The sequence below is a fragment of the Gymnoscopelus microlampas genome (genome assembly GCF_963454915.1).
Source record: "Gymnoscopelus microlampas genome assembly, chromosome: 17".
In the NCBI taxonomy this organism is placed as follows: Eukaryota; Metazoa; Chordata; class Actinopteri; order Myctophiformes; family Myctophidae; genus Gymnoscopelus; species Gymnoscopelus microlampas.
In genome coordinates this window covers 15,179,017-15,206,156 of record NC_139954.1, presented here as the reverse complement: position 1 = coordinate 15,206,156, position 27,140 = coordinate 15,179,017, and the positions used below count along the sequence as shown (strand labels likewise).

Here is a 27,140-nt window from a genome sequence, read left to right as displayed (position 1 = left end):
TGCACTGCTTGGGTGTGGCTGCACAGTAAAATCTTCCGTAGTTCATTTATCCAACTGCAACTCAAGAGAATTGTACAAATAGAACCCAGTGCCATTTGGTTCAGTTTGTGCACTCCTTGGGTTAAATGAACTCTGAGGATTTTTACTGTGTAGCAGCGTAGGGGGGCCAATTCTCAGATTCGGTTCAGAGAAAAAGTCTTATGGGGCAAAATTTGGAGCCCGAGCCTGTGTGGACAATGGGTGGATTGTGACCTCATTGGGCTCACATGTACGCCAACGCAACTCGCTCCAAAGCATGGCTCTTTTGAGCCAAGAAAGTCAAGCTGGAGTCAGAGGTGGATGTTCCAAAAGATTACACCAGTGAGCCTTCTTGGGGACAGAGAATCATGTGCAGTTCTGAGAGACGTGGGTGTATGCTTGGGTGTGCGTACTTATTTGTCTACGAGAATCTTTTGTTTTTCCAAGATTATTGTCCCTATTGCCCTATTTGTTGCTAAAACAAAAACAAACAAATTGTGAAACAGCAGTATACAGTCAGGTTTGTAATACGGACTACTTACCAGCGACACGCTGGGCCACCAGGCCTTCCACGTTGAACACTTCTTCGGGCTCGCCGTCTTTGGGCTGGGGCGAGGACGACGCCGCGCTCGGGCTCCTCTGGGGGTCCGTGACGTCCGGGGACGAGGACAGCGTGCTGGCTGGGTAGGTGTTGATGGGCTTGAGCAGGAGCGGGCCCACCACGTTGGCGGAGGGTTGCTGTGGGGCGAGACTGCTCCCGGATGGTTCAGACATGTAACCTTGAACAGGGGCCGGCTCCGGCGTACCGGGCTTCCCGAGTGACATCTGAACGGGCGAGGAGCGGTGACCCGGGCCCGCCCCCGCCCCGGGTCCGGCGGGGTGGGTATGGATGGCAGCGTCGGCCTGGTACGAGGGCCTGGCCTGGGTCTGGGAGAAGGACGGCTGGGTGGTCACCACGCCGCTGTTCTCCCCCGGGGGAGCGCTTTGGGACTTGGGAACCGGCGAGCGCCGCGGCTCCAGGTCCAACATGAGGATGTTGAGGGCCTCGATGGACTGCTCGATCTCCTGCTGGGACGCGCTGTGGCGGTGGGGGAACTGCGGCAGGCTGTGGTGGGTGGGCATGGCGGCCGTGGTGGGGGGAGGCGGGCTGTAGCTGACCCCTTCCGTCACCGGCTCCTCGGTCACACCGAACCGCTGCCACACGTTGAGGCCGCGCTGGACGGCGTCCCTGCTGCTGGTGGTGCGCGCCGGCGCCGCCGGCATGGACTGCGGCTCGCCGGCGTACGACTGCGAGCGGTACAGGCCGCCGTTCTGGCCGTGGATCACGTAGGCGGCGGGAGACGTCCCCGACTCGCTCTGCGCGGAGCTGACGCCCAGCGGCTGGACCATTTCCAGGGGCTTCTCCGGGACGGTGCGCTCCAGGTAGGGCACGTGGTGGTCTTGCCCGTTGATGACCGTCTCCGACTGGTAGTACAGGTCGGCCGGCGTGGCGCGGCCCTCCGTGGAAGAGAAGGTCCCCAGGCTGTCCACGCTGTTGGCCTCCTGGCTGTTCGGCAGCTCGTCGTCCAGGATGTCCGTCTCGCGGTCGATGCCGACGTGGCCGTTCACGTGGACCTGGGCGGGCACCAGGTGGAGCATCCCCGCCGAGCTGCTGGGCGCCGCCGACAGGTAGCCCTGCCGGTGCATGGGCCCCTCCAGGCCGCTCAGCAGCTGCTCCAGCTCCTGCTCCTCCTGAGGACTGAGGGGGGGTTGTTGTTGCGAGGCGGGCGAGGCCTCGTGGTGGGCGGGGTCGGCAGGCTCCTCCCCCTCGGCGGGGACTCGCGTCTGACTCACTGGCGCTGCCGGAGGGGGCGCGGCGGCCGCCTCATCGGTCCGGTCGGTCTTGATGGAGGCGGTGGAGTTCCCCGAGTCGCTGCTCACCGACAGGGCGTGGTCGACGGCGGGCAGCGCGTGGTCGACGGCGGTGGGCGGGAGGCCGTTGGCGGTGACCGCTCCCTCCGCGGATTCCTTTTTGCGGACTTTGGCGTAGAGGCTGCCGTCCAGTGGGCCTTCAGTATGGACCACCTCTGGGGGGAGAGAGAGCACAATGACAGAGCCTCGTTAAAACTTGATTACGCTAAGATAAAGTACTGTATGGCAGCCATGCATCTGATGGCGGTCCGTGGCCAAATACTACTGTATTTGGGGGTCCTTGACATGAAAAAGGTTTGAGAACCACTGCTTTACCTAAAAAGCAATAACTTTCCAAATCTAACAGTAGCTGGGAAGAGAGTGAGGAGAGAGAGAGAGAGAGAGAGAGAGAGAGAGGGGGGAGCTGCACGAGGGAGGCTACAAGTCCCGCAGTGTGAGGTCACTAACCACTTAAAGCCTATATGGTTGACCTGACCGGAGTCCCTCAAGGCTCTATACTAGTTGTCGCTTGTCAGCAACGCATTGTGAGCTTGTAGATCTGCTATTTTCTGCGAAAGCCTTCCCCACAGTACGGATGCTGGGGTTTAAGTGGTTAAGGCCAAAACAGCTCCAGTTAAAAGTGGAGGCTGGCTCTGTGTTAGTACCTACAGTATTCTACCAGCCTCAGGAAATGAGCTGGGCCTGTGGCATGCACTGCGGAAAAAGTGGTGAAATCACAGCCCTGCCTCGCCTCGCTCTCTCTCTAACCAACAGCTCTGCTGATCCACTGCCACCTGCATGAGAAACACTGGCATCGTCTGTCTGCGGTGGAATGGCTTTCTGGTAATAGGGCTGCAACTGTCCATTATTTACTTCAGTAGGTTCTGTCAAGGAGGACCCCCCCCCCCCCCCCCCCCAATTGATATGTATTTGGCCGTGGACCCCCCCCCCCCCCCCCATCTGAAAATACATTTTGTGCCAGGGACCCACCGGAAGAGAAGATTTGTGTTAAGATTTTTCAAAAATGTAAAAAAAAAAATGCAGATTTATACTTTGCCACACATCGGTGTCGTGGAAACATAGTGAAAATAGCTGATCTACAAACTCACAACGTGTCGCATCGCGACGTGACGTGAGCTTAAAGAACTTACAGTATAGTCATTATAGGCAAAGACACTTTGCCTATAATGACATGCCCATAATAGGGATAGATTGTCAATCAATTATTCTATTAACTTATCGATTATCGATATTCTTTCTTATAATTGATTAAATCGTTTTGTTCGATTAACTCTTGCACCTCTTACTTTCTTGATCACTTCTGTTTTTTGAGCTGCATGTCACGTCGACAATGTGCCAACGACTGATTTGTGTTTTTGTCTGTATGTATCATTCGAGGCAGTGCACACACACACACACACACACACACACACACACACACACACACACACACACACACACACACACACACACACATTTACACACGCAACAAGAACGCTCACACATGTGCGAACGCATAAACCACACCCATGTCCACTTCCACTAGTTCCATAGTGGAGGAGAGGGGACCCCCGATCAGAGCGACTGAGTCATGCCTGGAAAAATCTGCCTCACTGTAAGGAAGGCCTCGAGGCATTTCCTGTCCCCTGAGAATCCAAATAAAACAATACACACACACACACACACACACACATGTGTGCGTGCACACACACGCACGCGCGTGCAAAAACACACTGAAAAGGTTACAGCATAAGCACACGCAGGAGCATAAACACACTTCGTATCTCACTCATCCATCAAACACACACGTACAGGCGTGCACACACAAAGTCACACACATGCAAGGCACACACGTGCCAAACCACACACGACACTAACAGAACTATCACGGTTTCCTCATCGCTATACATCACCAGTATATGCCTGGAGGGGGGAATCTAGACATCAAATGTTACGATTCAAACAAAGACCCACATAAGAGCGTTCATGATGCACCACTTTAGTTTTTCTGACACTTCACACAGGTCTATCTCACAAGCTCCCACACCACCCACTTTGAAGTATATCGTCTCTGTCGGGTGGAAACCTCATACATGTATGTCCCAAAACTGTTACTTTTCAGGATCCCAATTCAAAAACAGCTTAAGTAGCAGATCTACAAGCTCAAAACGTGTTGCGCAGCGTTTCGAGCGTGCGGATCTGCTACTTTGGATACTTTTGTGTGACGCTCTAGTATGGCTCAAGTAGGGCATTTATTTTTTTATTTTCTAGTATGGCTACTTTTAGTAAGTAAATAAGTCAAAAGAAATCTGAGGTCTTCTTCCAGCGCTGCATAGAGAAATAGAGGGATCTTGCCAGATGTCACGGCACATTGCAGACCATGTCACTCTCTGGATGAGAGCTGGATGAATGTGGTCGGAGGAGTAAACCTCATCCGTTGAACGGAGGGACCAACGCGGAGACGCTTTCGATACGCTGCTGTGAGGCATGGCGGACGAGGACATAAAAATGCCAAAATGTCACGCTGAGAGCTGACGCATCGGTTCTATAAAAGAAATCACAACCGTTCAAACTCAGCCCTATATCATACTTACTTCATTGTATGACAAAGAGTGAAAATATTTTTTTCTATTTTTGATCACAAAACCACTTCAGCCCTATATGTATTTCGGCCATTTGAAAATAGCCGATCTACTAGCTCACAATGTGTCGCGATGGGACGCATTGTGAGCTTGTAGATCGGCTATTTTCAAAAGGTGTTTATTTTTTTGGAACTTTTTTTAACTTTACAGTAACTCCTATTTTCAAACGATTTTAATTAATTTTATATATTTCAAATTTGTGAAATTGTCAAAATTCTGCATAATGAGTACTTTTACTTTTGGTACTTTAAGTACCTTTTGATGGCAATACTTTTGCACTTTTACTAAGAAAGTAACTAAGTAAATTTTGAATTCCGGACTTTTACTTGTAACAGAGTATTTCTACATTGCAGTATTGATACTTTTAAGTAAAAGATTACTTTTTCCACCACTGACAATGACATACCCCAAAATAGGGTTGGAAAGTGTTTAAATGGTAACCGAGCGCCTTTATTACCACAATTAAGTTGTGTGTGCGTGTGCGTGCATGTGTTCACTCTCTCCTCTCCTCTCATTTGCCTTTGAAGTCGGAAATTTACTTCACACAAAAAAAAAGCACACTTAATCAGATAATCCCTCTTTCCTCTGGCATTGAAGTTTTTCCATAAATCCCTCATAACGCATGTGATGACTATTATCATGATGCCCAGACCAGATTGTATACAGTGGAGTTGCACAAAGAAGTGGTGTGTGGGTGAGAGAGGAGCACAGAACCTATAGTTCCAGCTCAACATCCATGGGACTGTGGAGCCCATCCCAGGGGATGACAACACAGGGAGTGTTTAGACAATTTGTCCTATCACCAAAAGGACACAGGATTGATACCCAAGAACAATCGACGCATGTATGTCAACAACCATGTGGCATCATGTCCAAGTGTCAACGGACACAATTCTGCTCTGTACGTCGCTCTGGATCAGTGGTTCTCAAACCTTTTCGTGCCAAGGACCCCCAAATCGATATATATATTTATATGGCCGTGGATCCCCATCTGAAAATATTTTGTGCCAGGGACCCACGGAAGAGAAGATTTGTGTAAACAAATGTCAAGATTTTTCAAAGAATTAGGAACCCCATAGAGTTACAGACCTGTAAGGGTCCATTTGGAACCCCCTCAAGGAACTCTGAGGGTCCCTGCATGGAACCCAACTTTGAGAACCACTGCTTAAAGTGCAAAACGGGAAAGTGTGCTGGAGTCAAGTGGGTGTTCGCCACTGCTCAGGGCCACGGATAGCTCGCTATGTGCAGCTAGTAGGGGTGTGCCGATACACTAATTTCACCAAACGATACGATACGATATTTGGCTCACAACTTCGATACGATTTCGATACGATACGATACGCACTTTTTTTATTATGGAAATACATGGAGGAGAAAAAAAGAAAATGCAAACAAATAATTCTGTTTTTGCATTATTCAGACATGCAAACTTGTAGCTTTTCAGCTACAATAGCCGTTTTGAATCCAAATAGTATGACACCTGACGTGAAAAAAAAACATGTTGTCACTCTTTTCACTTCGGGGACGTTTGCATGCCTGATTATTATGATTGTAAAAAAAAAAAAAAAAAAAAAAAAAATTTTTTTTTTTTTTTTTCAAAAACGATATTTTTTTTTTCCAAAACGATACATATCGTCGCGAAAACGTATCGCGATATATCGCGGGACGATATATCGGCACACCCCTAGCAGCTAGATACGTCTATATTCTGATTAGCATAGTCCTTAATCTATTATAAGACAGAGTATTATTACACACAATGTTGTATTTTTTTTCCCCCCTCCCAGAAAAAGCGAGCCGTGCCAAGACCAGTTGCTCCAGAGAAAGTCATCACTGCACATTTATAACTTACCTCACTCTTTATTGCCTCGTGAAACTACTCGAGTGTCACGATCGAGGAGGAGACGCGTCGGCACAGACGGAGGACGCAAACCAGCGGAGCATCGCTGACGACAAACATAGACATAAAGTCATGAAAGCGGATCTGAGACCACCCTCGCCCCTCTCTATTTCAGCACCTTTCTCTAATCACCTGCCTCCGAGGCAGACGCAGCAAGCCCACGCAGCCCACCCCCCAAACTGAGCCGGCTCAGTTTACATCCTTCACTCTCAAGCGTGGAGAAGCACATGCGCCTGGATACGAACCGGGACCTTCACGCGGGACAGCAGATAAACAAGCAACACCGGATGAAGCCCAAAAAAAAGCCTTGAGTTAAGAAGGAGGAAGTTTACAACGACAAGAAGAAGGTTCCCCCTACCTGTGCGGGAAAAAAGTCGGACGAGTGGACGAGTCCCAAACTGAACTGGGGAAAAGCCCCCTGCGGTGGAACGTTTAGTGGACTACGACAGGCATGGATGGGTGGGTGGGTGGGTTGGCATGAGTGGGTGGGTGTGTGTGGGGAGAGAGGTCTCCCTCTGCCCCTCCTCCTACTCCTGGATAGCTCGGTTTGTCTGTCTGTGCCGGACGGATCGGAAAAAAGAGTGGCTGGCTGGCTTTGCTTGACTTAGCTGGGACCTTCGGAGACTTCGCTCTGCTCTCAAGTCAGCCTGCGGCTGCCACTGCTGCTGCTGCTGTGTGTGTATTTGCGAGCGACGTCGTTTGGTGGATGTGTGTGTGTGTGTGTGTGTGTGTGTGTGTGTGTGTGTGTGTGGGAGGTCTATCACAACAGCCTATGAGTGGATGTCTCTGGGGTGGGGGGGTGATGATGTGTGTTAAAAGACTGTGTGTGTGTGTGTGAGAGAGAGACAGAGAGAGAGGGAGGGTGGGAGGGGAGAGTCCAGAGTGTGAAATCTGACAGTCGCAAGATTCGCTCAGGCACTCTCTCCCACGCCCACTTCCTATCCATATTGTATGCCTGTCTGACCCTTATTCCATGGATTAAGTCTTTTCGCGGCTCTAAAAAACAGTTCCCTCTTGTCTCCCCAGTTCCCAGTGAGGTTCTCAAGTGAAAACTTTAAATCCCGGCTTAAATCCCCGGTCTGCAAAACTGGTTCGATCAAGAGACCGTTGAGCGTGTCCCGCTCAAAATGAACACATTCTTTTTTTTTTGGGGGGGGGGGGGTGGGGGGGTATGGACCGGGACAGGTACAGTACTGAAAGCGAGGTTAACTCTGAGAATGTACGAATGTAACCAAATGGACCCGGGAGGGTCCATTTGGTTACATTCGTACCTTCTCAGAGTTACAACTGGATAAATCATCACCAAAGGATTCTGCTGTGTAGCGTTGCCAGTATGTGGTGTTGATGTGTTTATTGTGTTGTTGATCCGTTATTCACATCTTGACAACGAAATGAAGTTCCTCCAGGCACGATTTTCCACATGTGGACGGTGGGTTTTATCATGACATCACGGCTTATCTCTCTCATCGCTCGTGAAACAAAATGCATAATATGCAGAAATTTGTGGAAGTAAACAATTTTTCCAAACTCTGTACAGTACTAACAGTACACAGTGGGAGGCGGGGGGGGACAAAGTTCAAGTCTGGAGTGTTCATTTAGCTCTCTGAGACCTGTGAGGGTCCCGTAGCTATAACTGGACCCGTGAGGTGTCCATTTTTACACTTTTTCAAGAGTTACTGTCCAGATTTTACAGTGCATAACCCAGCATTCATTCAGTCTGCTCCATATTTACAAAAAACAATTACTTAATGTATTTTGGAACACAGTTCCAAAGCTCACAGTCTTTCAGTGCTGTGCATACATACAGTAAATACATACATACATACATACTGTACACACACACACACACACACACACACACACACACACACACACACACACACACACACACACACACACCTCTCCTTTAGGCGACTTGTGTTGAAAACAGTCGTGTAATGGAAAGAGCGAGTGAGTCCAGCAAGTGGAGGTTTAACGAGCTCTCTCTCTCTCTCTCTCTCTCTCTCTCTGTGAGGACAGAGCCCCACCCTGCTTCACACAGATGGAGAAAACAGAAGCTCTCACAGAGCACAGCACAGGAGAAGAGATACAAAAACACACAGATCACGCGCTGCTTTTCCAGTGCAGTACGTGATCTTTAATGAAGTGAAGTGGGCTGCAACTATCCGCTGTTTTCTTAGCGATAAATCTATCGATTACCGTTTTCAATCGAATAATTGAGAATCCCATTTATTTATTTAAAAAAATATATGTATTTATGTATTTGCATATTTATTTATGCATGTATTTATGTATATATCTATTCATCTATTTATCTACTTATATATTTACTAATTCATCTATTTACCACCTAAGCCCTATGTTGTACTTCATTGCACACATCGATTCATCTTTATAATCTATTAAATCGATTAATGTGATTCATTGTTGCACCCCTAGAAGTGAACACAAAGTTGACCACTTGAACCCCAGCATGCCTATTCTGGGGTCAACATTCGCCAAGCATATGTTTTCTTTCTTTGTAAAGCAAACTTCTCCTACTGATGGTGAGTAAAAGCAGAACTGTAAACTACTTAAGTAGTTGAGTACAATACTTCATCAAACCTTGAGCTACTTAAAGGACGACTTCACTCATTTTCAACCTATCTTCATATAATTGGTCCTCACTAATGCTCATAATATGGTACCATTTTTGTGTATTCGCTCTCAGAGGAGGGCTGTGGGCTACCAGTCTGCCTACCAGTGACATCATCGATGGGGAATCCAAGCTAATAGAAACGGAAGGCTTCCCGTTATTGGAAAGTTAGCATTCTATAGGCTAATGGAGGCCATTGTTCTTGTATTAATAAAAAATATATATTTATATATATATTCTTTTTTATCTTGTTTGAAAACATAAAACCCCGCCTAACGATGATGTTAGCCCTCCTGTGAGACACAGGAGTAGAAAAAGATGGTACCTTTTATCATGAGAACCAATTATATGAAGATATTTTTTTTTATACAAGTATGTATATGCTACTAAATTCCAATTAGTTCCTTTACACCTCTGCATGCGGACACACACACACACACACACGCACACACACACACACACGCGCACGCACACACACACACACACACACACACACACACACACACACACACACACACACACACACACACACACACACACACACACACACACACACACACACACACACACACACACACTCTTTCTCCCACGAAAACTCCTCTTTCTGTATTGAGTGCCAATCTGCACCTAGCCATCTTTACACATTAGCATAAAAGACAGTAGCTTTACTATTCCACAATGCAACTAGAACAAGTGCCGAGCGGCACGTTGCTCATTCTCACGCTGATAACGACATAAGACTACGTCACACGTAACCTACACACACACACGCCAACATGACTTCATCTTTCACTTAGAAGAGCACGACTCAGCTGTTTTTTTTTTCTCCCACTCCTGTGACCGAAGTTGCCAGATTTTGTGAGAAGAATAAAGCAACCAGGTCTATGAAAATGAGCCCAAAAGAAGCGTCTAGAGGCCACATGAGCACTTTAAACCTATCTACATCTGCTATAAAAAAATATACAAAACATATTGTAACATTTTGGAAGCATTATAACAACACACATCTTGTATGGCGGTTCCTGGTAGCCTACAACATATTTTCAGATGTGGATCCGCAGACAAATGCGTATTCATTTGGGGGTCCTTCCTTGGCATGAAAATGGTTGAGAGCCAGTGCTTTAAACTACATTTGGAAACAAACCCCAAAAAACGCAACCAGCAACTACCAATAGTTATTTACAAGCGACTTTACAGAAAAACAAGCCCAAAGTCGCTTATAATAAGCGGACATGGCAACAAGCTGCCTGAGACTATGCTCCATCCTCTTCCCCTTTTTCTCATGCTTTTAAGATTTCAAGAGGTTTTATTTGGGAGGATGTGCAGAGAGTGCTCTCTACTCTCTCCTCACTCTATATTCCCGTCATTCCACCCCTTCAGAACCTTTTTCAAACCTTTTAATCCATTAAGACCTGAGAACATTTCTACAAATGCCTTCTAAATCAGTAGTTATCATACTTAAATACTTAAATACAAAGTGACGCGCTGAGAGCTTGTACATCTAACATTTTTTGAATAACCAACACTAAAAATCACAGATGACACAGATGCTTTCCCAGTTTTAACGGGTTCATTTCAAGGACCTGCAAAGAAAGAGAAGGTCTACACACACCGTCTTAATGCTCCCAAAACAATTTATGGATGGAGCGGTAAAAAAAACAATGTTTCGGCCTCTGCGGCCTTCGTCAGGACAGTGTGTTAAAATATACAGTATATAAAGGGAATAGTGGGCAGAGCTCACATCAGTCCATGAATGGAGACTGTTCACAGTCTCCATTCATGGAGTTGGAACTGATCACAGATCAGACAATGAAGTTACAAACACAGTCTTTGTCAGAGCGAGCAGATACATAAGCCATTGTTCTTGACCGCTATAGATTAATTTCACGGGCCCCCAGTCCGGTATGCCATAAGGACCCAGGACCCCTGAGAGCGTGTACAAATGGAACCAAATGGACCCGTGAGGGTCCATTTGGTTCCATTTGTACACACTCTCAAGAGTTACAGACCTATAACGGTGCATTTGGTTCGTCACTATCAATCATTTAGCAGGGAACCCCCTCAAGGACCCCTGGCAGAGGGGGTCGGGGGTGGAGGGTGGGTCCACTTGAGACTCACTGGTCTAGAAAAAGAGCGGTGACTATACCGTTGGATAACTCTGTCCCCCATGCCTCACTGTCAGATGTTTCAAGCGGAGACCCCCCGGTTAAGTCATCCTTCCCGAACTATACCGCGCGCTTTACCGCTTTATAGACACCGCCGTGATGACTTACGGCCAATCAGCGAGGTTCCCCATTCGTACTACAGGAAACCCTATCTGACATTTCACACCTCCCAGGCTTTTTACGGCAGACGGACGGCCTATTTGCGTCTATAGGAGGTGTGGTGTGGGTGTGTGTGTGTGTGTGTGTGTGTGTGTGTGTGTGTGTGTGTGTGTGTGTGTGTGTGTGTGTGTGTGTGTGTGTGTGTGTGTGTCGTCTGCTGCCGTTTCTGTCTTGACCACACGCAGATCGGGTGCAGTCCAAGTGCGTAACCAAGTACATTTACTCAAGTACTGCACTTACAGTTTTGGTACTTTTAGTTTATTTAAGTGTGTGAATTTCAATACTTTGTACTTCTACTCCACTACATCTCAGAGGCATGTTGTACTTTTCTTTTAGTCCACTACAATTATTGGAAAACTTGAGTTACTTATTATCACAAATAGTGTACACATTGACCCATTAAGCCCTATTTTATATATCAGCTATTTTCAAAAATGAAAACGTTGGTACTGTACGTACATTTTGATGGCAATACGTTTGTGCTTTTACTCAAGTTAGATTTGGAATACAGGCCTTTTACTTGAAACAGGGCATTTTATTATATAGTGATATTGATACCCTTACTTAAATAAAAAGTACTTCTTCACCCATGTCTGTTTGTGTATCCGTTTACTGTACATGTGTATGTCTATGTAGCTATGCGTGCGTGCGTGCGTGCGCGCGCGTGTGCGTGCGTGCGTGCGTGCGTGCGTGTGTGTGTCTGTGTGTGTGTGTGTGTGCGCGCGTGCATGTGTGTGCGTGCATGCGTGCTGCGTGAGCGCGCGTTTGTGTGGATGTCATTGTTTGGACTTGCTCTCCAGGAGGTAAAGCGGTGCAGTGTGATCCTCACACATTAGTCAGAGGGAAGTGTCTGCACTCCAACCACCACACACACACACACACATACATACAGGGCCTGGCTGGCCTGCCAGACATTACCTCTGTGACTCACCACATTCTCTTAGTCTGAGAGGGGGCTCTGAATGACACTACAGTTTAACCACTCTCATCATGACAATCCTATTTTGGACATGACATTATAGGCGAACATAAAACGAAGAATTCCAAAATATGACACCATTGTGACTGGAGCTTGCAGATTGGCGAAAGGGCCTTTCTGTGCGGAGTTTGCATGTTCTCCCCGTGTCCCCTAGGGTAGGTACCCTCACAAAAAAACATGCAGTAATCCTGGTCTCTATACTGCCTCCCCCTGGTCAGACAGGGCGTCTGATGGAGGGGAAAGGAACTGGTTGGAATAACGTGTTCCTTCCACGCGCTACGTCCGGGGAAACCGGGTAGCTCAGTTCTGGGCTCTCCCTAGGCTGGCAGAGGGAGAGTAGCACCCAGGATTACATACATAGGTAATTGGCACTGGGTGAAAAAATGGGTTACAAAATCCTGGGATAAAAATTATAGAGATTATTTTCACTATTTTAGAAAATTGCGGAAGTTTTTGAATTTCTTTTTTTTTTTTTACATTTTAGAAAAAATATAACTTGCACATACGTACTGTAAATGTGATGTTGTCAAAGTCAGGGGTTCTCAACCTTTTCAGGCCGCGACCCCCAAAATAATTATATTATTTCCCGCGACCCCCCGCGTGCACGCGCGCGGTCCTGTTCGAGCGCGCGAAGGTTATTTAATTATAATAGGTTATTTGATAATTGTTTATTATCAAAACATTTTTGCAAAAAGTGGGTAAATTAAGTAAATTAACTGCTACAACATGAATTTATGATAACATAAAAAAATATTTTGTAAAAAAAAAAAAAAAAATTAAAAAACTTTTTTTTTTCAAATTCACCAAAAAATCTGCCGACCCCCCCCAAATTATTTGGCGACCCCCCTGGGGGTCGCGACCCCCAGGTTGAGAACCACTGGTCAAAGTCAATCAATAGAGAAACATAATCACTTTCATCCTGGCTTCTCTGTTTTTCCCATGCTATTATTTAATCAAAAAAACAACAACAATTGCATCTATAACCTCACAAAGTGCCACATCGCAAAGCATTGTAGGATTGTAGCATCTGCTATTCTTGTTAGTCATACCGCAAAGGGTTTAAGTGGTTAACTAACTCATGTGTTTCTAATACAAGGGTGTCTATAGGCGTAAATGTTGATGTTTTCAGATATTTAGGGTTTCTGAGGGCCAGACGGCTCATAGAAACTCTGTAACCCCTTGACCCCTGACCTTTGAACTGTCACCCTGCGGTAATAGATTCACTTTACGGAGGAAATAGCTTGTACTGCCCCCAGCAGCTTTCAACGGAAACTCACAGCTTGCCATTCTGTGTGTGTGTGTGTGTGTGTGTGTGTGTGTGTGTGTGTCTGTGTCTGTGTCTGTGTCTGTGTCTGTGTGTGTGTGTGTGTGTGTGTGTGTGTGTGTGTGTGTGTGTGTGTGTGTGTGTGTATTACTAGAAAGTACACACGTATACATTCTTAGTAGAATTTGAGAAATAAACATTGTGAAGACCATGTTCCTTGTCCTCACAAGACAAATGGTAGTTTTATGGTTAAACAAGATTTGTAGGGGAGTTTGGCTTACAATTAGGAAAAGATTCAGGTTAGGGTTAGGGTTAGACATTTAGAGCTTAGGTTTAGGCGTTAGAGTTGGAGTTATGTCTGAATTATACTTAGTTGTGTACCGCTGTTGCACGCTGAAAATAAAAATAAATAGCAGATCTACAAGCTCTTAATGTGTCGCTGCGTGACGTGTTGTGAGCTTGTAGATCTGCTGTTTTCAGCTTTACGGTTAGGGCTAAAATGTCGATGTCCTCACAAGTATAGTTATAGTGTGTGTGTGTGTGTGTGTGTGTGTGTGCGTGTGTGCGCTCGCGCGTGCGTGCATGCGTGTCTGTTTGTCTGTGTGTGTGTGTGTACTGCACGTGTGAATTCCTGTGTGAGTGTGTCTGTTTGTGTGCTTGCGAGTGTGTGTGTGTGTGTGTATGCGTGTGTTTGTGGACATGCGTGGGCATTCCAAAACAACAGTGGGGGGTCCGTGTCTAAACTGGCCACGAGTGATCCATTAATAAAAACAAGAATTAAACGTCTCCCCCCGGCCAGGAATGTCCCCCTCAGGCTGATCCCACCACCATGAGCCACTAATAGCGTGATGAGAATACACCACCAAGTGCACTCACATCACAAGTGTCTCAGGAGAACAGAACAGTCAGAAGCTGTGGTTACAGTACAATCACGCTGTGTGTAAGTATAGTCTGGTGCCCTATTTGGTCAGAGTTAATGGTTTAACTATTGATTTAGCAGCCAAAGTGCTGGTCTAAAGTGAAAGGCCTCGAGGACATGTTACCAAATTAGGACTATTAATTGTGAAGGCTGCATATCGTAGCATGTCGGGCAGAAACCTCGTATCTCCATATCGTTGCTGTCGGAGAGTTACGCAATCTCCATAACTGTTTGTGTCGTTTTCGTAAATTAACGCCCTTCTTGATCATCACATTACAGCATCACACAAAAGTATCAAAAGTGTATTATTATTATTTTAATTTGTTTCCTGAAAAGCAACAGTTTTGGACATACGCGGTTTCCCGCCCCGACGGCAACAATATGTCGTAAATGATTTATAGGTTATGCGTGACCCCAGATAACTGCTGCTCTGGATTCATTTCAGTGGTGAAGAGGAACAAAGAACCCAGAAAGAGATCCTAGATTAGATTACATTGGATGAACGGGGATGAAAGCATACAGTAGTTGTGTTTTGTCGCTGTCGGGCTGTCGGGCCTCTTATCTCCATATTTAAACTTTTTGTTGTTTTGTAAATGAATGCCCTATTTGATCATATACTAGCGTCACACAAAAGCATCAAAAGTAGCAGAATCGAAAGCTCGAAACGTGGCACAAAGCGACACGATTTGAGCTTGTCGATCTGGTACTTTTGCCATTTTTTTATTTGAATCCTGAAAAGTAACAGTTTTGGACATACGAGGTTTCCACCCGACAGACGATTTATAAAACAGCTGCTCGAATACGTCTGTATTGATCCTCCCTCCTACGCCTTATTTCTAAAACGTGTCGCGTGCCAGCGTCTTGCACCGCATATAGCAAATCTACAAGCTCACAACACGTCACAGCCCGACCCATTACGAGCTTGCAGATCTGCTATTTCCGGTGCATGTCTACCGGTAAGTATATATATATATATATATATATCACCCTTTATTGTGCTACATGTGGGGATTATAAATCACAGCCTAAGCAGTAAAAAAAAAACTTGGATTAATTTGGAGAACAGAAATAATTGGGTGTATCTTGTATTCATATTTGGCCGTTTTCCACTGCAGCAGGCCTTGTAAATGAAATCAAACGTCTCCATGTGGTCACTACGCCAATATTTGTCAGTGTGGAAGCTGAGATTGAGATTTATGATGATTATTCACAATTAATTGTGCAGCCGTGTGCGGAGCTCTCGTACACAATGGCTTATTGAGAGCCATCCGCTCCGTCCCTCCAGTATAAATAAATAATCCGTCTGCACTGCATATCATCCAAACGATCCGACGATCTAATTGAAATGCCAAAATAAGTAATCAATCTGATGAAAAATGATCCCCGGTGCAGGTAGTTCAAGTGCGGATGGGTCCAGCTTGTCCGTCTTTTTTTTAATCAAAACAGCTGTTTCCCGGAACGGAGCAAGCGTGGCACGTCAGACAGTATAGCATACATAATGCAAGCCATTAACAGCATATACTGCTCCTAAAACACTTAGTCAATTCTAAGTACAGGAACCCTCTCTAGTTTAATGGACACTTTACTTGGGGGTGATTAAATATACATCACAGAAAAGGCCTGAATCGATGTCTATGAGAGTGGGAAGTTGGTTTGGAATAGGGGAGGAGGGAAAGTGGGCGTTTTGGAACAGGCAGGTAGGAAAATGATGTCCATTATCAATCTGGCTTCACCTTAGATGTTGTGATGTAGTGTGTGTACTGTATGGTGGATGTAGGATTATGGGTGTAGTACGCTGGTCCAAAACATCCAGGCCTAATGGTCTGGAGGACAGCCATATAAATACAGTGGATGTCTAAGTGTGAAGTATACACTTTGTCATAGAGTACGTTAGAAATTAGCCCATGTACTGTAAACGCTCATGACGAGTCGCATCGCGTGAGCTTGTAGCTCTGCTTGTAGATTTGGGTGGGGCATTAAAGGGATAGTTCACCCCCAAAATGACTTTTTTTTCTATCGATTAGTCACCCCATGGAGACTTGAATTCATGGATATTTGTTTTGTTTGTTGTCGCATTCCTGATGCGGCAGCGGCTCCAGTAGGAGACACAAAGCCTACCGGTCCACTGGTCATCACATTATTGGCTTAGGAATGCGACAAAAACAAAAAAAATATCCATGAATTTAAGTCTCCATGGGATGACTAATCGATAGGAAAAAAGTATTTTTTTGGGGTGAACTATTCCTTTAAAATTACAATTTAATACAGCAATGCAATGTAAGGTTTTACTTTTGAATGCTTAAGAATTTTTAAAGGCAGATCGTTTTGAAAACTTAAGTATTTTTGTACAAATTGACGGAGCAACTTTCACTTGTAGAAGTTGTAGTTCAGTAAATATTTGACCAGGAGTATCTATGACTCAAGTCGAGCACTTTTGTCCACCACTGCATACACAGACACAAGGAAATATGTGCACACTAAATCCCTGCATCCCAGTCTGCACAGCATTAAGTTTCACCCTGGATGACGTTGGGTCTCAAGGAAAAGCAATCAGAGGGCCACCAGTGACAGCACTGCATGGAGAAACAAACCTTAGCCCATCTCAAAGGCTAGTTAAGGTTCTGGAGGCTATGAGTGCCTTTGTTGGACCCATTTTGGCTACGGTCAGTGGTAGAAAGTAACTAAGTACATTTACTTAAGTATTGTACTTAAGTAAAACTTTGAGATATTTGTACTTTACTTGAGTATTTCCAATTTCCAATACTTTTACTTCTACTCCACTATATCTCAGAGGCAAATATTGTGATTTTACTCCACTACAATTATTTGACAGCTTTAGTTACTAGTTTGTCAGCATTGCAAATGAGGGTAAACCTCAATGCTCTTTCCGAGAATAAAGAAGGGTTGCAGATATAAATTACCATTATAAAACATACATTAACCACTTACAGTAAGCCCTATTTTCTACATAGGCTATTTGAAAATAGACGATCTACAAGCTCACAACGCGTCGCATTGCGACGCGTTGTGAGCTTGTAGATCTGCTATTTTCAAGCATTAGTACTTTTACTTTTGGTACTATAAGTATATTTTGATGCCAATACTTTGGTACTTTTACTCAAGTAACATTTTGAACACTTTTACTTGTAACAGAGTCTTTTTATATGGTGGTATTGCTACTTTTACTTAAGTAAAATATTTAAGTACTTCTTCCACCACTGCTTTGGTGCACTTCTCGTTGGGGTCTGGAGACTAGTACAGCCTTTGATGGACTACGTGCGGCCAGCTAGAATCTGGAGATGACGATATGTTTTTATGACTGACTATGGTTACCCATAGCAGCCACATAATGGGAAGACTGCTTGCTACACCAAATACCTCTCACCGAAACCTTGATACTCAATACATGTCGTCCCGAATGCCAACCGCTGCGTCATGTCCCATTCAAGTCAACATCCTGGTAAATGTACTCCATTCAAAATCGCTTTTCCCTTAGATATTGTTCCAATATTACAGGGTTAAATCAAGCAGATTCTCTAAAGTTGGTTTTGAGTTCAGATGTAGGAAAACAGTGTGGCAAAAGATAAAAGCAACTTCCAAATGATTTTTTGAAGTAACAAAAATTTGAGAGACAGCGAGATCCCAAATTCAAGTAATTGTAATGGAGTAAAAAGTACAATATTTGCCTCTGAGATAAGTAAAAAAGTATTGAAAATTTGTAATACTCAAGTTAAGTAAAAGTACCTCAAAATTGCACTTAACCCATTAAAACCGGGAAAGCACCCGTGTCATTTTTAATTTTTGCGTTTTGGCATTTGTAGAATCGGTCGCTCTGTCTTAATGGGCTAGGTACAGTACTTGAGTAAATGCACTTAGTTACTTTCCACCACTGCACACTGTCCCCAACTGTCCAACCCACATTTGGTGAACAAGAACAACGATCTGGTGTCCAACGCATGATGTCATTAAAATGTAAAGTCTTTCTCAAACTAAAAATGTATCCAGAAAACACAGCGAGACCACAACCAACGGGCCACAACTGGAGAGGTTTCCTCTAGCAGAACCCACTAACAATGGCTCCATTTCCCCTATGAGTTCTGCCATGTTAAATATGGGTCATTACTCGCAGGGAACTGCATGGAGGGCAATTATGCTCACAGACCGAGAGAATAAAGGCACGACTACACGGTCTGTTGTTGTTTGTGTGTGTGCTTGTGTGTGCATCTGCGTGTGTGTGTGTGTGTGTGTGTGTGTGTGTGGGGACTGAGAGGGAAATACACAAAGAGAGAGAGAGAGAGAGATAACATGAGGGTGAATCAGCATTTTTGGGCTAACATGCAGAGGTGATCTGGTCTTGGGCTCAGGGATCTGGACGAGTTTACAGTTTACAGGAAGCAGATCAGACGGAAGAATTTCCGATCTGTTGGAGTCAAGTTATTTCTGGCGATCAGAAACAAAAAGGTAGACGGGTGCCTCTCGGTGCATTTATAGGACGACTTTTACAGCTCACTGTATTTTTTCGGACAGGCGATACATCATGCGAGATTGCGAGAACATTCTCTATCGATTGGCTAAGCAGCAATGGTGGAAAAAGTACTCAAATGATTTACTTAAGTAAAAGTATCAATACTGCAATATAAAAATACTCTGCTACAAGTAAAAGTCCAGAATTAAAAATTTACTTGAGTAAAAGCACAAAAGTATTGGCATCAAAATGTACTTAAAGTACCAAAAGTAAAAGTACTAAATATTTGAAAATAGCCGATCTACAAGCTCACAACGCGTCGCGATGCGACGCGTTGTGAGCTTGTAGATCTGCTATTTTCAAATAGCCTGGGTATAAAATAGGGCTGAAGTGGTTAATGTATGTTTCATTATATCATAATTTATATCTGAAAAGTAACTAGTAACTAAAGTTTTCAAATAATTGTAGTGGAGTAAAAGTACAATATTTGACTCTGAGATGTAGTGGAGTAGAAGTAAAAGTATTGGAAATTGGAAATACTAAAGTAAAGTACAAATACCTCAAAATTGTACAGTACTTAAGTAAATGTACTTAGTTACTTTCCACCACTGCTAAGCAGCACTGTGAAAGGAATGCCCAGTAGTGCACATTCCCCTGATGTTATCGACAGCGTAATGACTGTAGGCGTGCGTTATCAAGCCGGTCTCTCCAATGTAGCGGAACAGATAAGGACCGTAACAGCGCGCGCGCACAGAGAGAGAGAGAGAGTTCTCTTTTGGGGCGGCCCGTGGCTTTGTGGGAAGAGTAATCACAAGGTCACTGATTCGTGCCCCCGGCCCGACCAGTTGCCTAAAACATTTCTGTTGCTTGTCGAGCAGAAACCTCTTATCTCCATATTTTAACTTTTGGGGTTTTTACGTAAATGAATGCCTTATTTGGTCATACTACAGCGTCACACAAAAGAATCAAAAGTAGCAGATCTGCAAGCTCGAAACCAAGGGGCTAGCATCCGGGTTGTAAATTGAGGCTATATAGGAAGTGACAGTTCATATGAATGGCCTGTATAGTCTCGCTGTTTCACCCCTGCTGGTGTCAGAAACAATTAGGCTCTATTCAAGTGGATGTTTTTTTTGGCGAAATTTACACTTGATTTGGTAAATTAAATTAATTAAGGGTACGCTGTAGGAGGGGCGTGGCTACCTTGTGATGATTTGATTGACAAGCTACACAACCAATAGCATTAATTTCCAAGTCCATTTTTTCGGACCAGATATAGAAAGATGGCGGATTTGAAATAGCTGAAAAATAGGCTTCATTTACGGTCTGTAGTTTATGGGCATAATGCTGTCCATATTTTTTACAGTCTACGCTCGAAACGCGGCGCGAATCGACATGTTTCGAGCTTGTACCTCCCTGCGCACGACACTTAATCCATTTAGACCTGGCACGCATCTGTGTCACTTTAGAATTCTTTAGCTATTCAAAAATAGCAGATATACAAGCTCATAGCGCGGCACCGAGTGCCGCGCTATGAGCTTGTAGATCTGCTATTTTTGAAAAATCGTGAAAAAAATATTTTTTACATTATTTTTGAAAAACTGTTAGGATTTAGAATTTTTTTTAAGAATCGCCTCAGGTCTTAATGGGTTAACCCCTAACAGCCCCCCCCCCCACCCCTTCCCTCCCGCCTCGAGCGCTCATCGTGATCATCTGAGAAGCAGAAAATGAATTTCCCCCGTGGGATTAATAAAAGGTCTACCCTTCTTTCTGTAGTCAAAAAGAGGTTAAGAAGAAGTGGCGTAATCCCAACAGAGGTGAAAACGTGGTGCACGTGTTTCTGTTTTACGGTGTTTGTGTGTAAGAGGACCTTAAGGGCCAAGCCCCTTTTCCCTCGTAAAGCTCAGGCTTGCGTGTCCATCCACCACGCTCGCCCAGAAGGGCTCCATTCAGTAATGTAAGTGACCCATGCAGAGGGATGCTCCAGGCCAAACAACACACCCCGAAACAAGACAGGGGTGCCTCATAAAGAAAAGTCTGCAAGTTGTTTATCCCTTTCCCTGCCCTTCCTTACACCCCCCCCCCCTCCCCCCTCTCCCCTCACTTTCTCTAGATCAATTAGTTCTCAAACGTTTTCAAGTCTATCTGACTTGAAAAAGTCCCCCAAATTATATGTTTTTGGCCACGCACATCCAAATTGATATATTTGGCCGCGGACCCCCATCTGAAAATGTTTTGTGCCAGGGACCCAAAGAAGAGAAAATGTGTGGGAGAAAAATGCAAATTTATATTATGCTAAATGTTTCAGTACTTTCAAGATATTTAAAAAAATATTCAAAAATAACAGATGTACAAGCTGGCAAATTTTGCTGGGGACCCCCTGGAACCCCACCAAGGACCCCTGGTGGGGTCCTTGACCCACTTTGAGAACCACTGCTCTAGATTACAAGAATCTGTGGAGCTAGCAAAGGCTAATTTATTCTTCGTCCGAACGACCACGTCAAAACGTACATATTTTCAGCCGGGGGAAAAGAACTATATTTTTAACACTTTTTTTCCATTAAAAAACCCCCAGAAAATTGTCGTTTGACAAAGCATAAATTAGCCTTAGGAAAAATGCAGTCAGCTGGCTATTCAAACAGCTGAGAGGAGAGTGAGCGTGACAGAGAGTGAGGCAGATGGGGAATGAGAAATATAGTGTAAGAAAAGAAAAAAAAGGAGGAAAGAAAAGGGTAAAAAAGAGAGAGAATAAAGTATGAAAGCATGAATGAGAGAGAGATTGAGACAGAGGAAGATCACTGTCCTCCCAACAGCTGGAGAGACGCTGTGTCTGTCAGGAAAAGAAAAAAGCTCACAATCCATCACAATGTGACCTGTTGTGAGCATGTAGGTCGGCCATTTTGGCTATTAAAAGAAAAAAGAAGAAAATAATATATATATAATATATATATAATAATATTCATATTTGTTGAAAGATAAAAAAAAGAAAGATAAAGAAACATGGCCAAAATAGAGATGACTGGGTTAATGTGGTCAAAACATATCGTTGCTGCTGGGCAGAAACCTCCATAATTTAATATTTAGTTTTTTCGTAAATTAGCGCCATAAGTGATCACACTACAGTGTCACACAAAAGTCAAAAGTAACAGATCCGCAAGCTGAAAACGCAACGCGACGTGTTTTGAGCTTGTTGATCTGATACTTTAGCAATTTTTTTGTTTGAATCCTGAAAAGTAACCGTTTTGGACATAGGAGGTTTCCATCCCGATATCAAAGAACTGCCTGTGTGTGCACATTAATACCATTACAGTACAGCACATACAGTGCCTTGTCATTGAGATGTACAGTACAGCTGAACTCAAAGCACTATTTGAGGTCATCAGAGGCCATTGCTGATTTGCGGATTTGTCCCTATACTGTGTATATACACGTATACGTAGAGTATTACGTAATGTTGCATGACTTAGCAGTAGTTATTGCGACGTTGCAGACACTGTTGGTGGTAAAAGAAAAACGTCTGACCTGCCCGGACAATGAAGTTCTATTCAATTATAGTCTATTCCATTCCATGTCCGAAACCTGCTCACTCTATTCCTATTTTAACTGATTCTGTATACCAGCGGTTCTCAAAGTGGGTTCAGGGGACGCCCAGGGGTCCTTGAGGGTTACAAGAGGGTCCCCAGCTAAATGTGTTAATATAGCGGCACAATTATTTTAACCATATTTTATACTTTGGCTATTTAAAAATAGCAGATATACAAGCTCATGGCGCGTCACTTCGCGCTTGCAGATCTGCTATTTTTGAAAAATTTACATTTGAGCAAATCTTTGAATCTTTCAAAACAAAAAAATCTTTGCTTCTGGGGGTCCCTGGCACAAAACAATTTCAGATGGGGGTCTGCAGTCAAATACATAATCCATTTGTTTGATATTTGAGAAACACTGCTGTAATACTACAGTCGAATCTATCCCCACTCTTTTCCAAATGGATTAGGAATTAGAACTCAATTCAAAATGGAGTAGGAACCGTTCTCAAGGCAGCGTCTCAGAAGATACCGCCATATTCTCTGTGACACATTTAGAGTTCACACTTGCCCCTCCTGCCGCCCCTCTCCAAGTGGAAACCTTCCCTGTGCCCTCCCTCCACCCCCAAAAAAAGAAAGAGTCCAAACGAGGACACTCCAACACAACACACAAGCCACTTGTTCTCTCTGTCTTAGTATCCAGCACGGTTCTTGGTTAGAACAGACAGTGGTTCTCAAAAAGTGTGGTCCGGGGAGCCCCAGGGGGTTCTTGGGGGGTCTTTTCAGATGGGGGTCTGTGGCCAAATACATAAAATTAGGGGAAATGTTTGTTCATCTCAAGCATCACCATCATTTTAACCACTTTATCTATATTTTATACGTTGGTTATTCAAAAATAGCAGATATACAAGCTCACAGCGCGTCACTTCGTGCCGCGCTGTGAGCTTGTACATCTGCTATTTTTGAACATTTTTGAAAAATCTTGAAAAGTGTTTGTCGAATGATTTTAAATTGTTTTAACACTTATCTTCTCTTCCGGGTGTCCCTGGCACAAAATATATTTTCAGATGGGGGTCTGCGGCAATATATACATACTGTAAATACATACAGTAAATACATTTGGGGGTCCAAGGTCCATGATATGAAAATGTTTGAGAACCACAGTCCCAGAGACGACCTGTTCGCTGTCTGTCTTGGGACTGTCTGTTATGCAACTGCAGCCCTGTGGAGTTTGGAGTCAAAGCAGCCTAATCCTCCAGAAGCCTTTGAGCAGACACGAGGAGAGATAACACACAGGTTTGTGTTGCCAGCAACACAAAGAGACCAGACGTTTTTTACGCCGGGTCCCGGGCGGATGAAAACGCCGTGCAACTGACGATGTCCATGTTTCCATGACATCATGGCCTCTACGGAGGATGTGGCTGTTAGCGATGACGGGACGGTTGTCGGGTCGGTGTCAGGCGTGAGAATGTTCAGGCCAGGCGCCGATAACGAGACAGATGGACAGCTGCTGGACACAGCTTACAGTACACATGCACGCACACACTATAGTCTCTGAATTAAGCTGTTACAGGAATACAGTGGTCAATTCACGCACGCACGCACGCACGCACGCACGCACACACACACACACACACACACACACACACACACACACACACACACACACACACACACACACACACACACACACACACACACACACACACACACACACACACACACACACACACACACACACACACACACACACACACACACACACACGTAGCTCTCACAGCCTTCAGAGCATGAAACATGTCGCCTGGGGCATTGTGGGTACCATGTTATCACAGCCAATCACAGCACAGCTGGAAGAAGATGAAGGCACCTTTTAGCAGGGATGAATTTCTGTCGCGATTAGAACACTCTGAGACCAAATGGTAAGTGATTAATCTTGAAGTTGTACTTCACTTGAACATGTCCATTATTCAGTTTCATTTGAAGGCAATACTTTAACCGCAGTAAAATCTTTAACACAGGCGTTGTACTTGTATACAAGTTACTTTATTTTACTTAAGTCAATTAATCTGAGTACTTCATCTTCCACCACTGCCTCTCCCTGGAGGCTTAAAGAGTTAATGCTTTGCGGAGCCTGAGAATGTGTTGCCATCCCTATTTTGGCCATGTCATTATATATGGAAAATGTCAAAACGTTAAAAAAAAGAAAATTCAAAAGGGAAAAAAAAGGAAAAACATTTTCAACATTTTCAAACTTTGCAGATCTACAAGCTCACATTGCTTTGGGATGCAAGGTGCTGTGAGCTTGTTGATTGGTTATTTCCATTATTTTTCTTTGATACCCTCTCTGTCGGTCCAAAACTGTTACTTTGCAGGATTCAAATTCAAAGACAGCAAAAGTAACAGATCTACAAAGCTCGAGCTTGCAGACTCTGTTGTACAAGTAGGGCATTGACTGTCCCCCCCCCACAAAAAAAAAGCTAGCATATGGAATTAAGAGGTTTCTGACCGACAGCAACGATATAAGAGCATACAATGAGTGTTTAAAAAGACAACAACAAATAAGGGGAAACCCCATGTATCCAGTCTCTCTACAGTGTACCTATCACATAAAGGCTCTGACCCCCCCCCCCCCCCCCCCCCCCCCGCCTCCAAAACATTTTAAATCAATAAGAAGTATCCTTTGACCAGTATCACAGCGTTGTGGCTTTGCATACAGCATAACACCTCTTCCATCTCTAACATGATGTAATCAAATCTGTCTGCAGCCCACTAGACAACACACCCACGCACACGCACACACACACACACACACACACACAAACACACACACACACACACACACACACACACACACACACACACACACACACACACACACACACACACACACACACACACACACACCTGGGTTTGCTAATTCCCAGGGTAAGTGTACTGATTTGCGCCGCATATGAGCTGTAACTTAATGACATCATAGGAAATCAAAGCACATATTGAGAAATCCTGGAAACTTCAACCCAACTTGTTTTTGGAGGTAATTCTACTAATGGCGCAGATGGCCTAGAAAAACCCCGGGAGTTCGCTCACACAGTCCAGCCACTGTAGAGAGTCAAAAAAATGCACAAATGCCTAAACCCAAACGCCAAGTGTTTGTTTGACAGAAAACCTGCCACTGCCAACAGATTAAACTTTACCTAAGCTACATTACTTTTATGGCCTGGGCTAAAATGTAACAAAAGACTGTAAAATGAGGCCAAATCTCTTCAACGGGTGGGAAAATTACCCTTCTTAATGTCTGTGATCTAAGGAAATACACGAAGAGATCCAGTTTAAAAGGACAGCTCCTGGTTCAGTCCAGACCTCAGATCACAGTATTTACAACGTTTCATACTCACATGCTGGAAGTCTCGAGAAAGACGTCAGCTGATGAATCTGTGACAAGCCCTCCTGTTCTCTTTTTGCTCCAGACCGGCGAAGGCAAAACTCAACGCAAACTCCAATAAACTGTCCAACACACTACAGTAGCTCAGCTCCCCGAGACTCTTTTTTTATGCCATTAAAACAATCAGACTGTTAGAATGAAGCCGTCTAGCGTTGAGCTGCAGCTCTCGTACAGCCCGACTGACATTCTGTGTCACTCCCCCTCCTCTGACAACACGCACAAAAGGGCTTCACAGTCCAGTGGAGGAGTCTGTCTTTAACTCCTCCGTCTCCTCCGGGAGAGAGGGAGAGAGAGAGAGAGAGAGAGAGAGAGAGAGAGAGAGAGAGAGAGCATGGGTGGGAGAGGAGCTGCACTGGAAAGTGAACAAGAGTTGTCGGACAGACTGAGTTACTGTGGGAGGCCAATTTGAAACTGAATGAACCCAAAGTTGCCAAGCCAAGTGCAAACCTAGTATATTATGTAGACGTACAAGCTAGGGCTATAATTTAAAAAATGTAACTGAGGCCAGAAATTGGGCCGAAAATCTGTCCGAAAATGTCATTTTCTTTTCTTTATTCCCCCCCCTCACTTTTTCCTTTTTTTACAAGCTTCCATCCAGATTCAAGAATATGAATGTTAGATAGATAAAGATTCCTTCATTAATCCATCAGGGGATTCCTTTTGTGCCCGACAGCCAACACAAACACATGGCACAAGCAACACACGTCAATGCATTCCCTTACAGTAGATTTAAAGCGGCAATATGTCTTTTTAATAAATTAAATGAAATTTCCAATCTGTCTGTATCGTAGAGTATGTTATAATATAATGTATACAATTTCGATTCCCTGCTCTTCTATTGAGACATTTAGATCGTGCCAAAGGTCATGTCTCACCTAGACACAGGATCTGACAAAAACATTTACCTGATGGTCAAGATTCAATTTATCAACTGAGCAAGCAGGCAGGCTCAATGGTAAAAATGTCAGCACTTGCGCAGGAAACCAGAGTCAAATCCGGGGTAGAAGAGGATTTTACATAGTGCAGCTTTAAGTAGTAAGTAGTAAGTCAACTATGTCTAACACATCCTACTATAATTCTAGTAACCTCGTGCGTTTGTAGTGGTGAAGACACCCGGTTCTCCTCACTGGCTGGACCA

General features: G+C 44.4%; 1 protein-coding gene across 11 annotated transcripts in view; it reads right to left on the bottom strand.

The window, feature by feature from the left end:
* Positions 1 to 27,140, bottom strand: part of tns1b (tensin 1b) — a 303,232-nt gene that overhangs the window by 43,157 nt on the left and 232,935 nt on the right. For all 11 annotated transcript variants that reach the window (XM_084085475.1, XM_084085482.1, XM_084085474.1 and 8 more), the window contains one exon: positions 561 to 2,084. In XM_084085475.1, the coding sequence (XP_083941601.1) occupies positions 561 to 2,084 (1,524 nt within the window). The remainder of the gene's footprint in view (positions 1 to 560; positions 2,085 to 27,140) is intronic.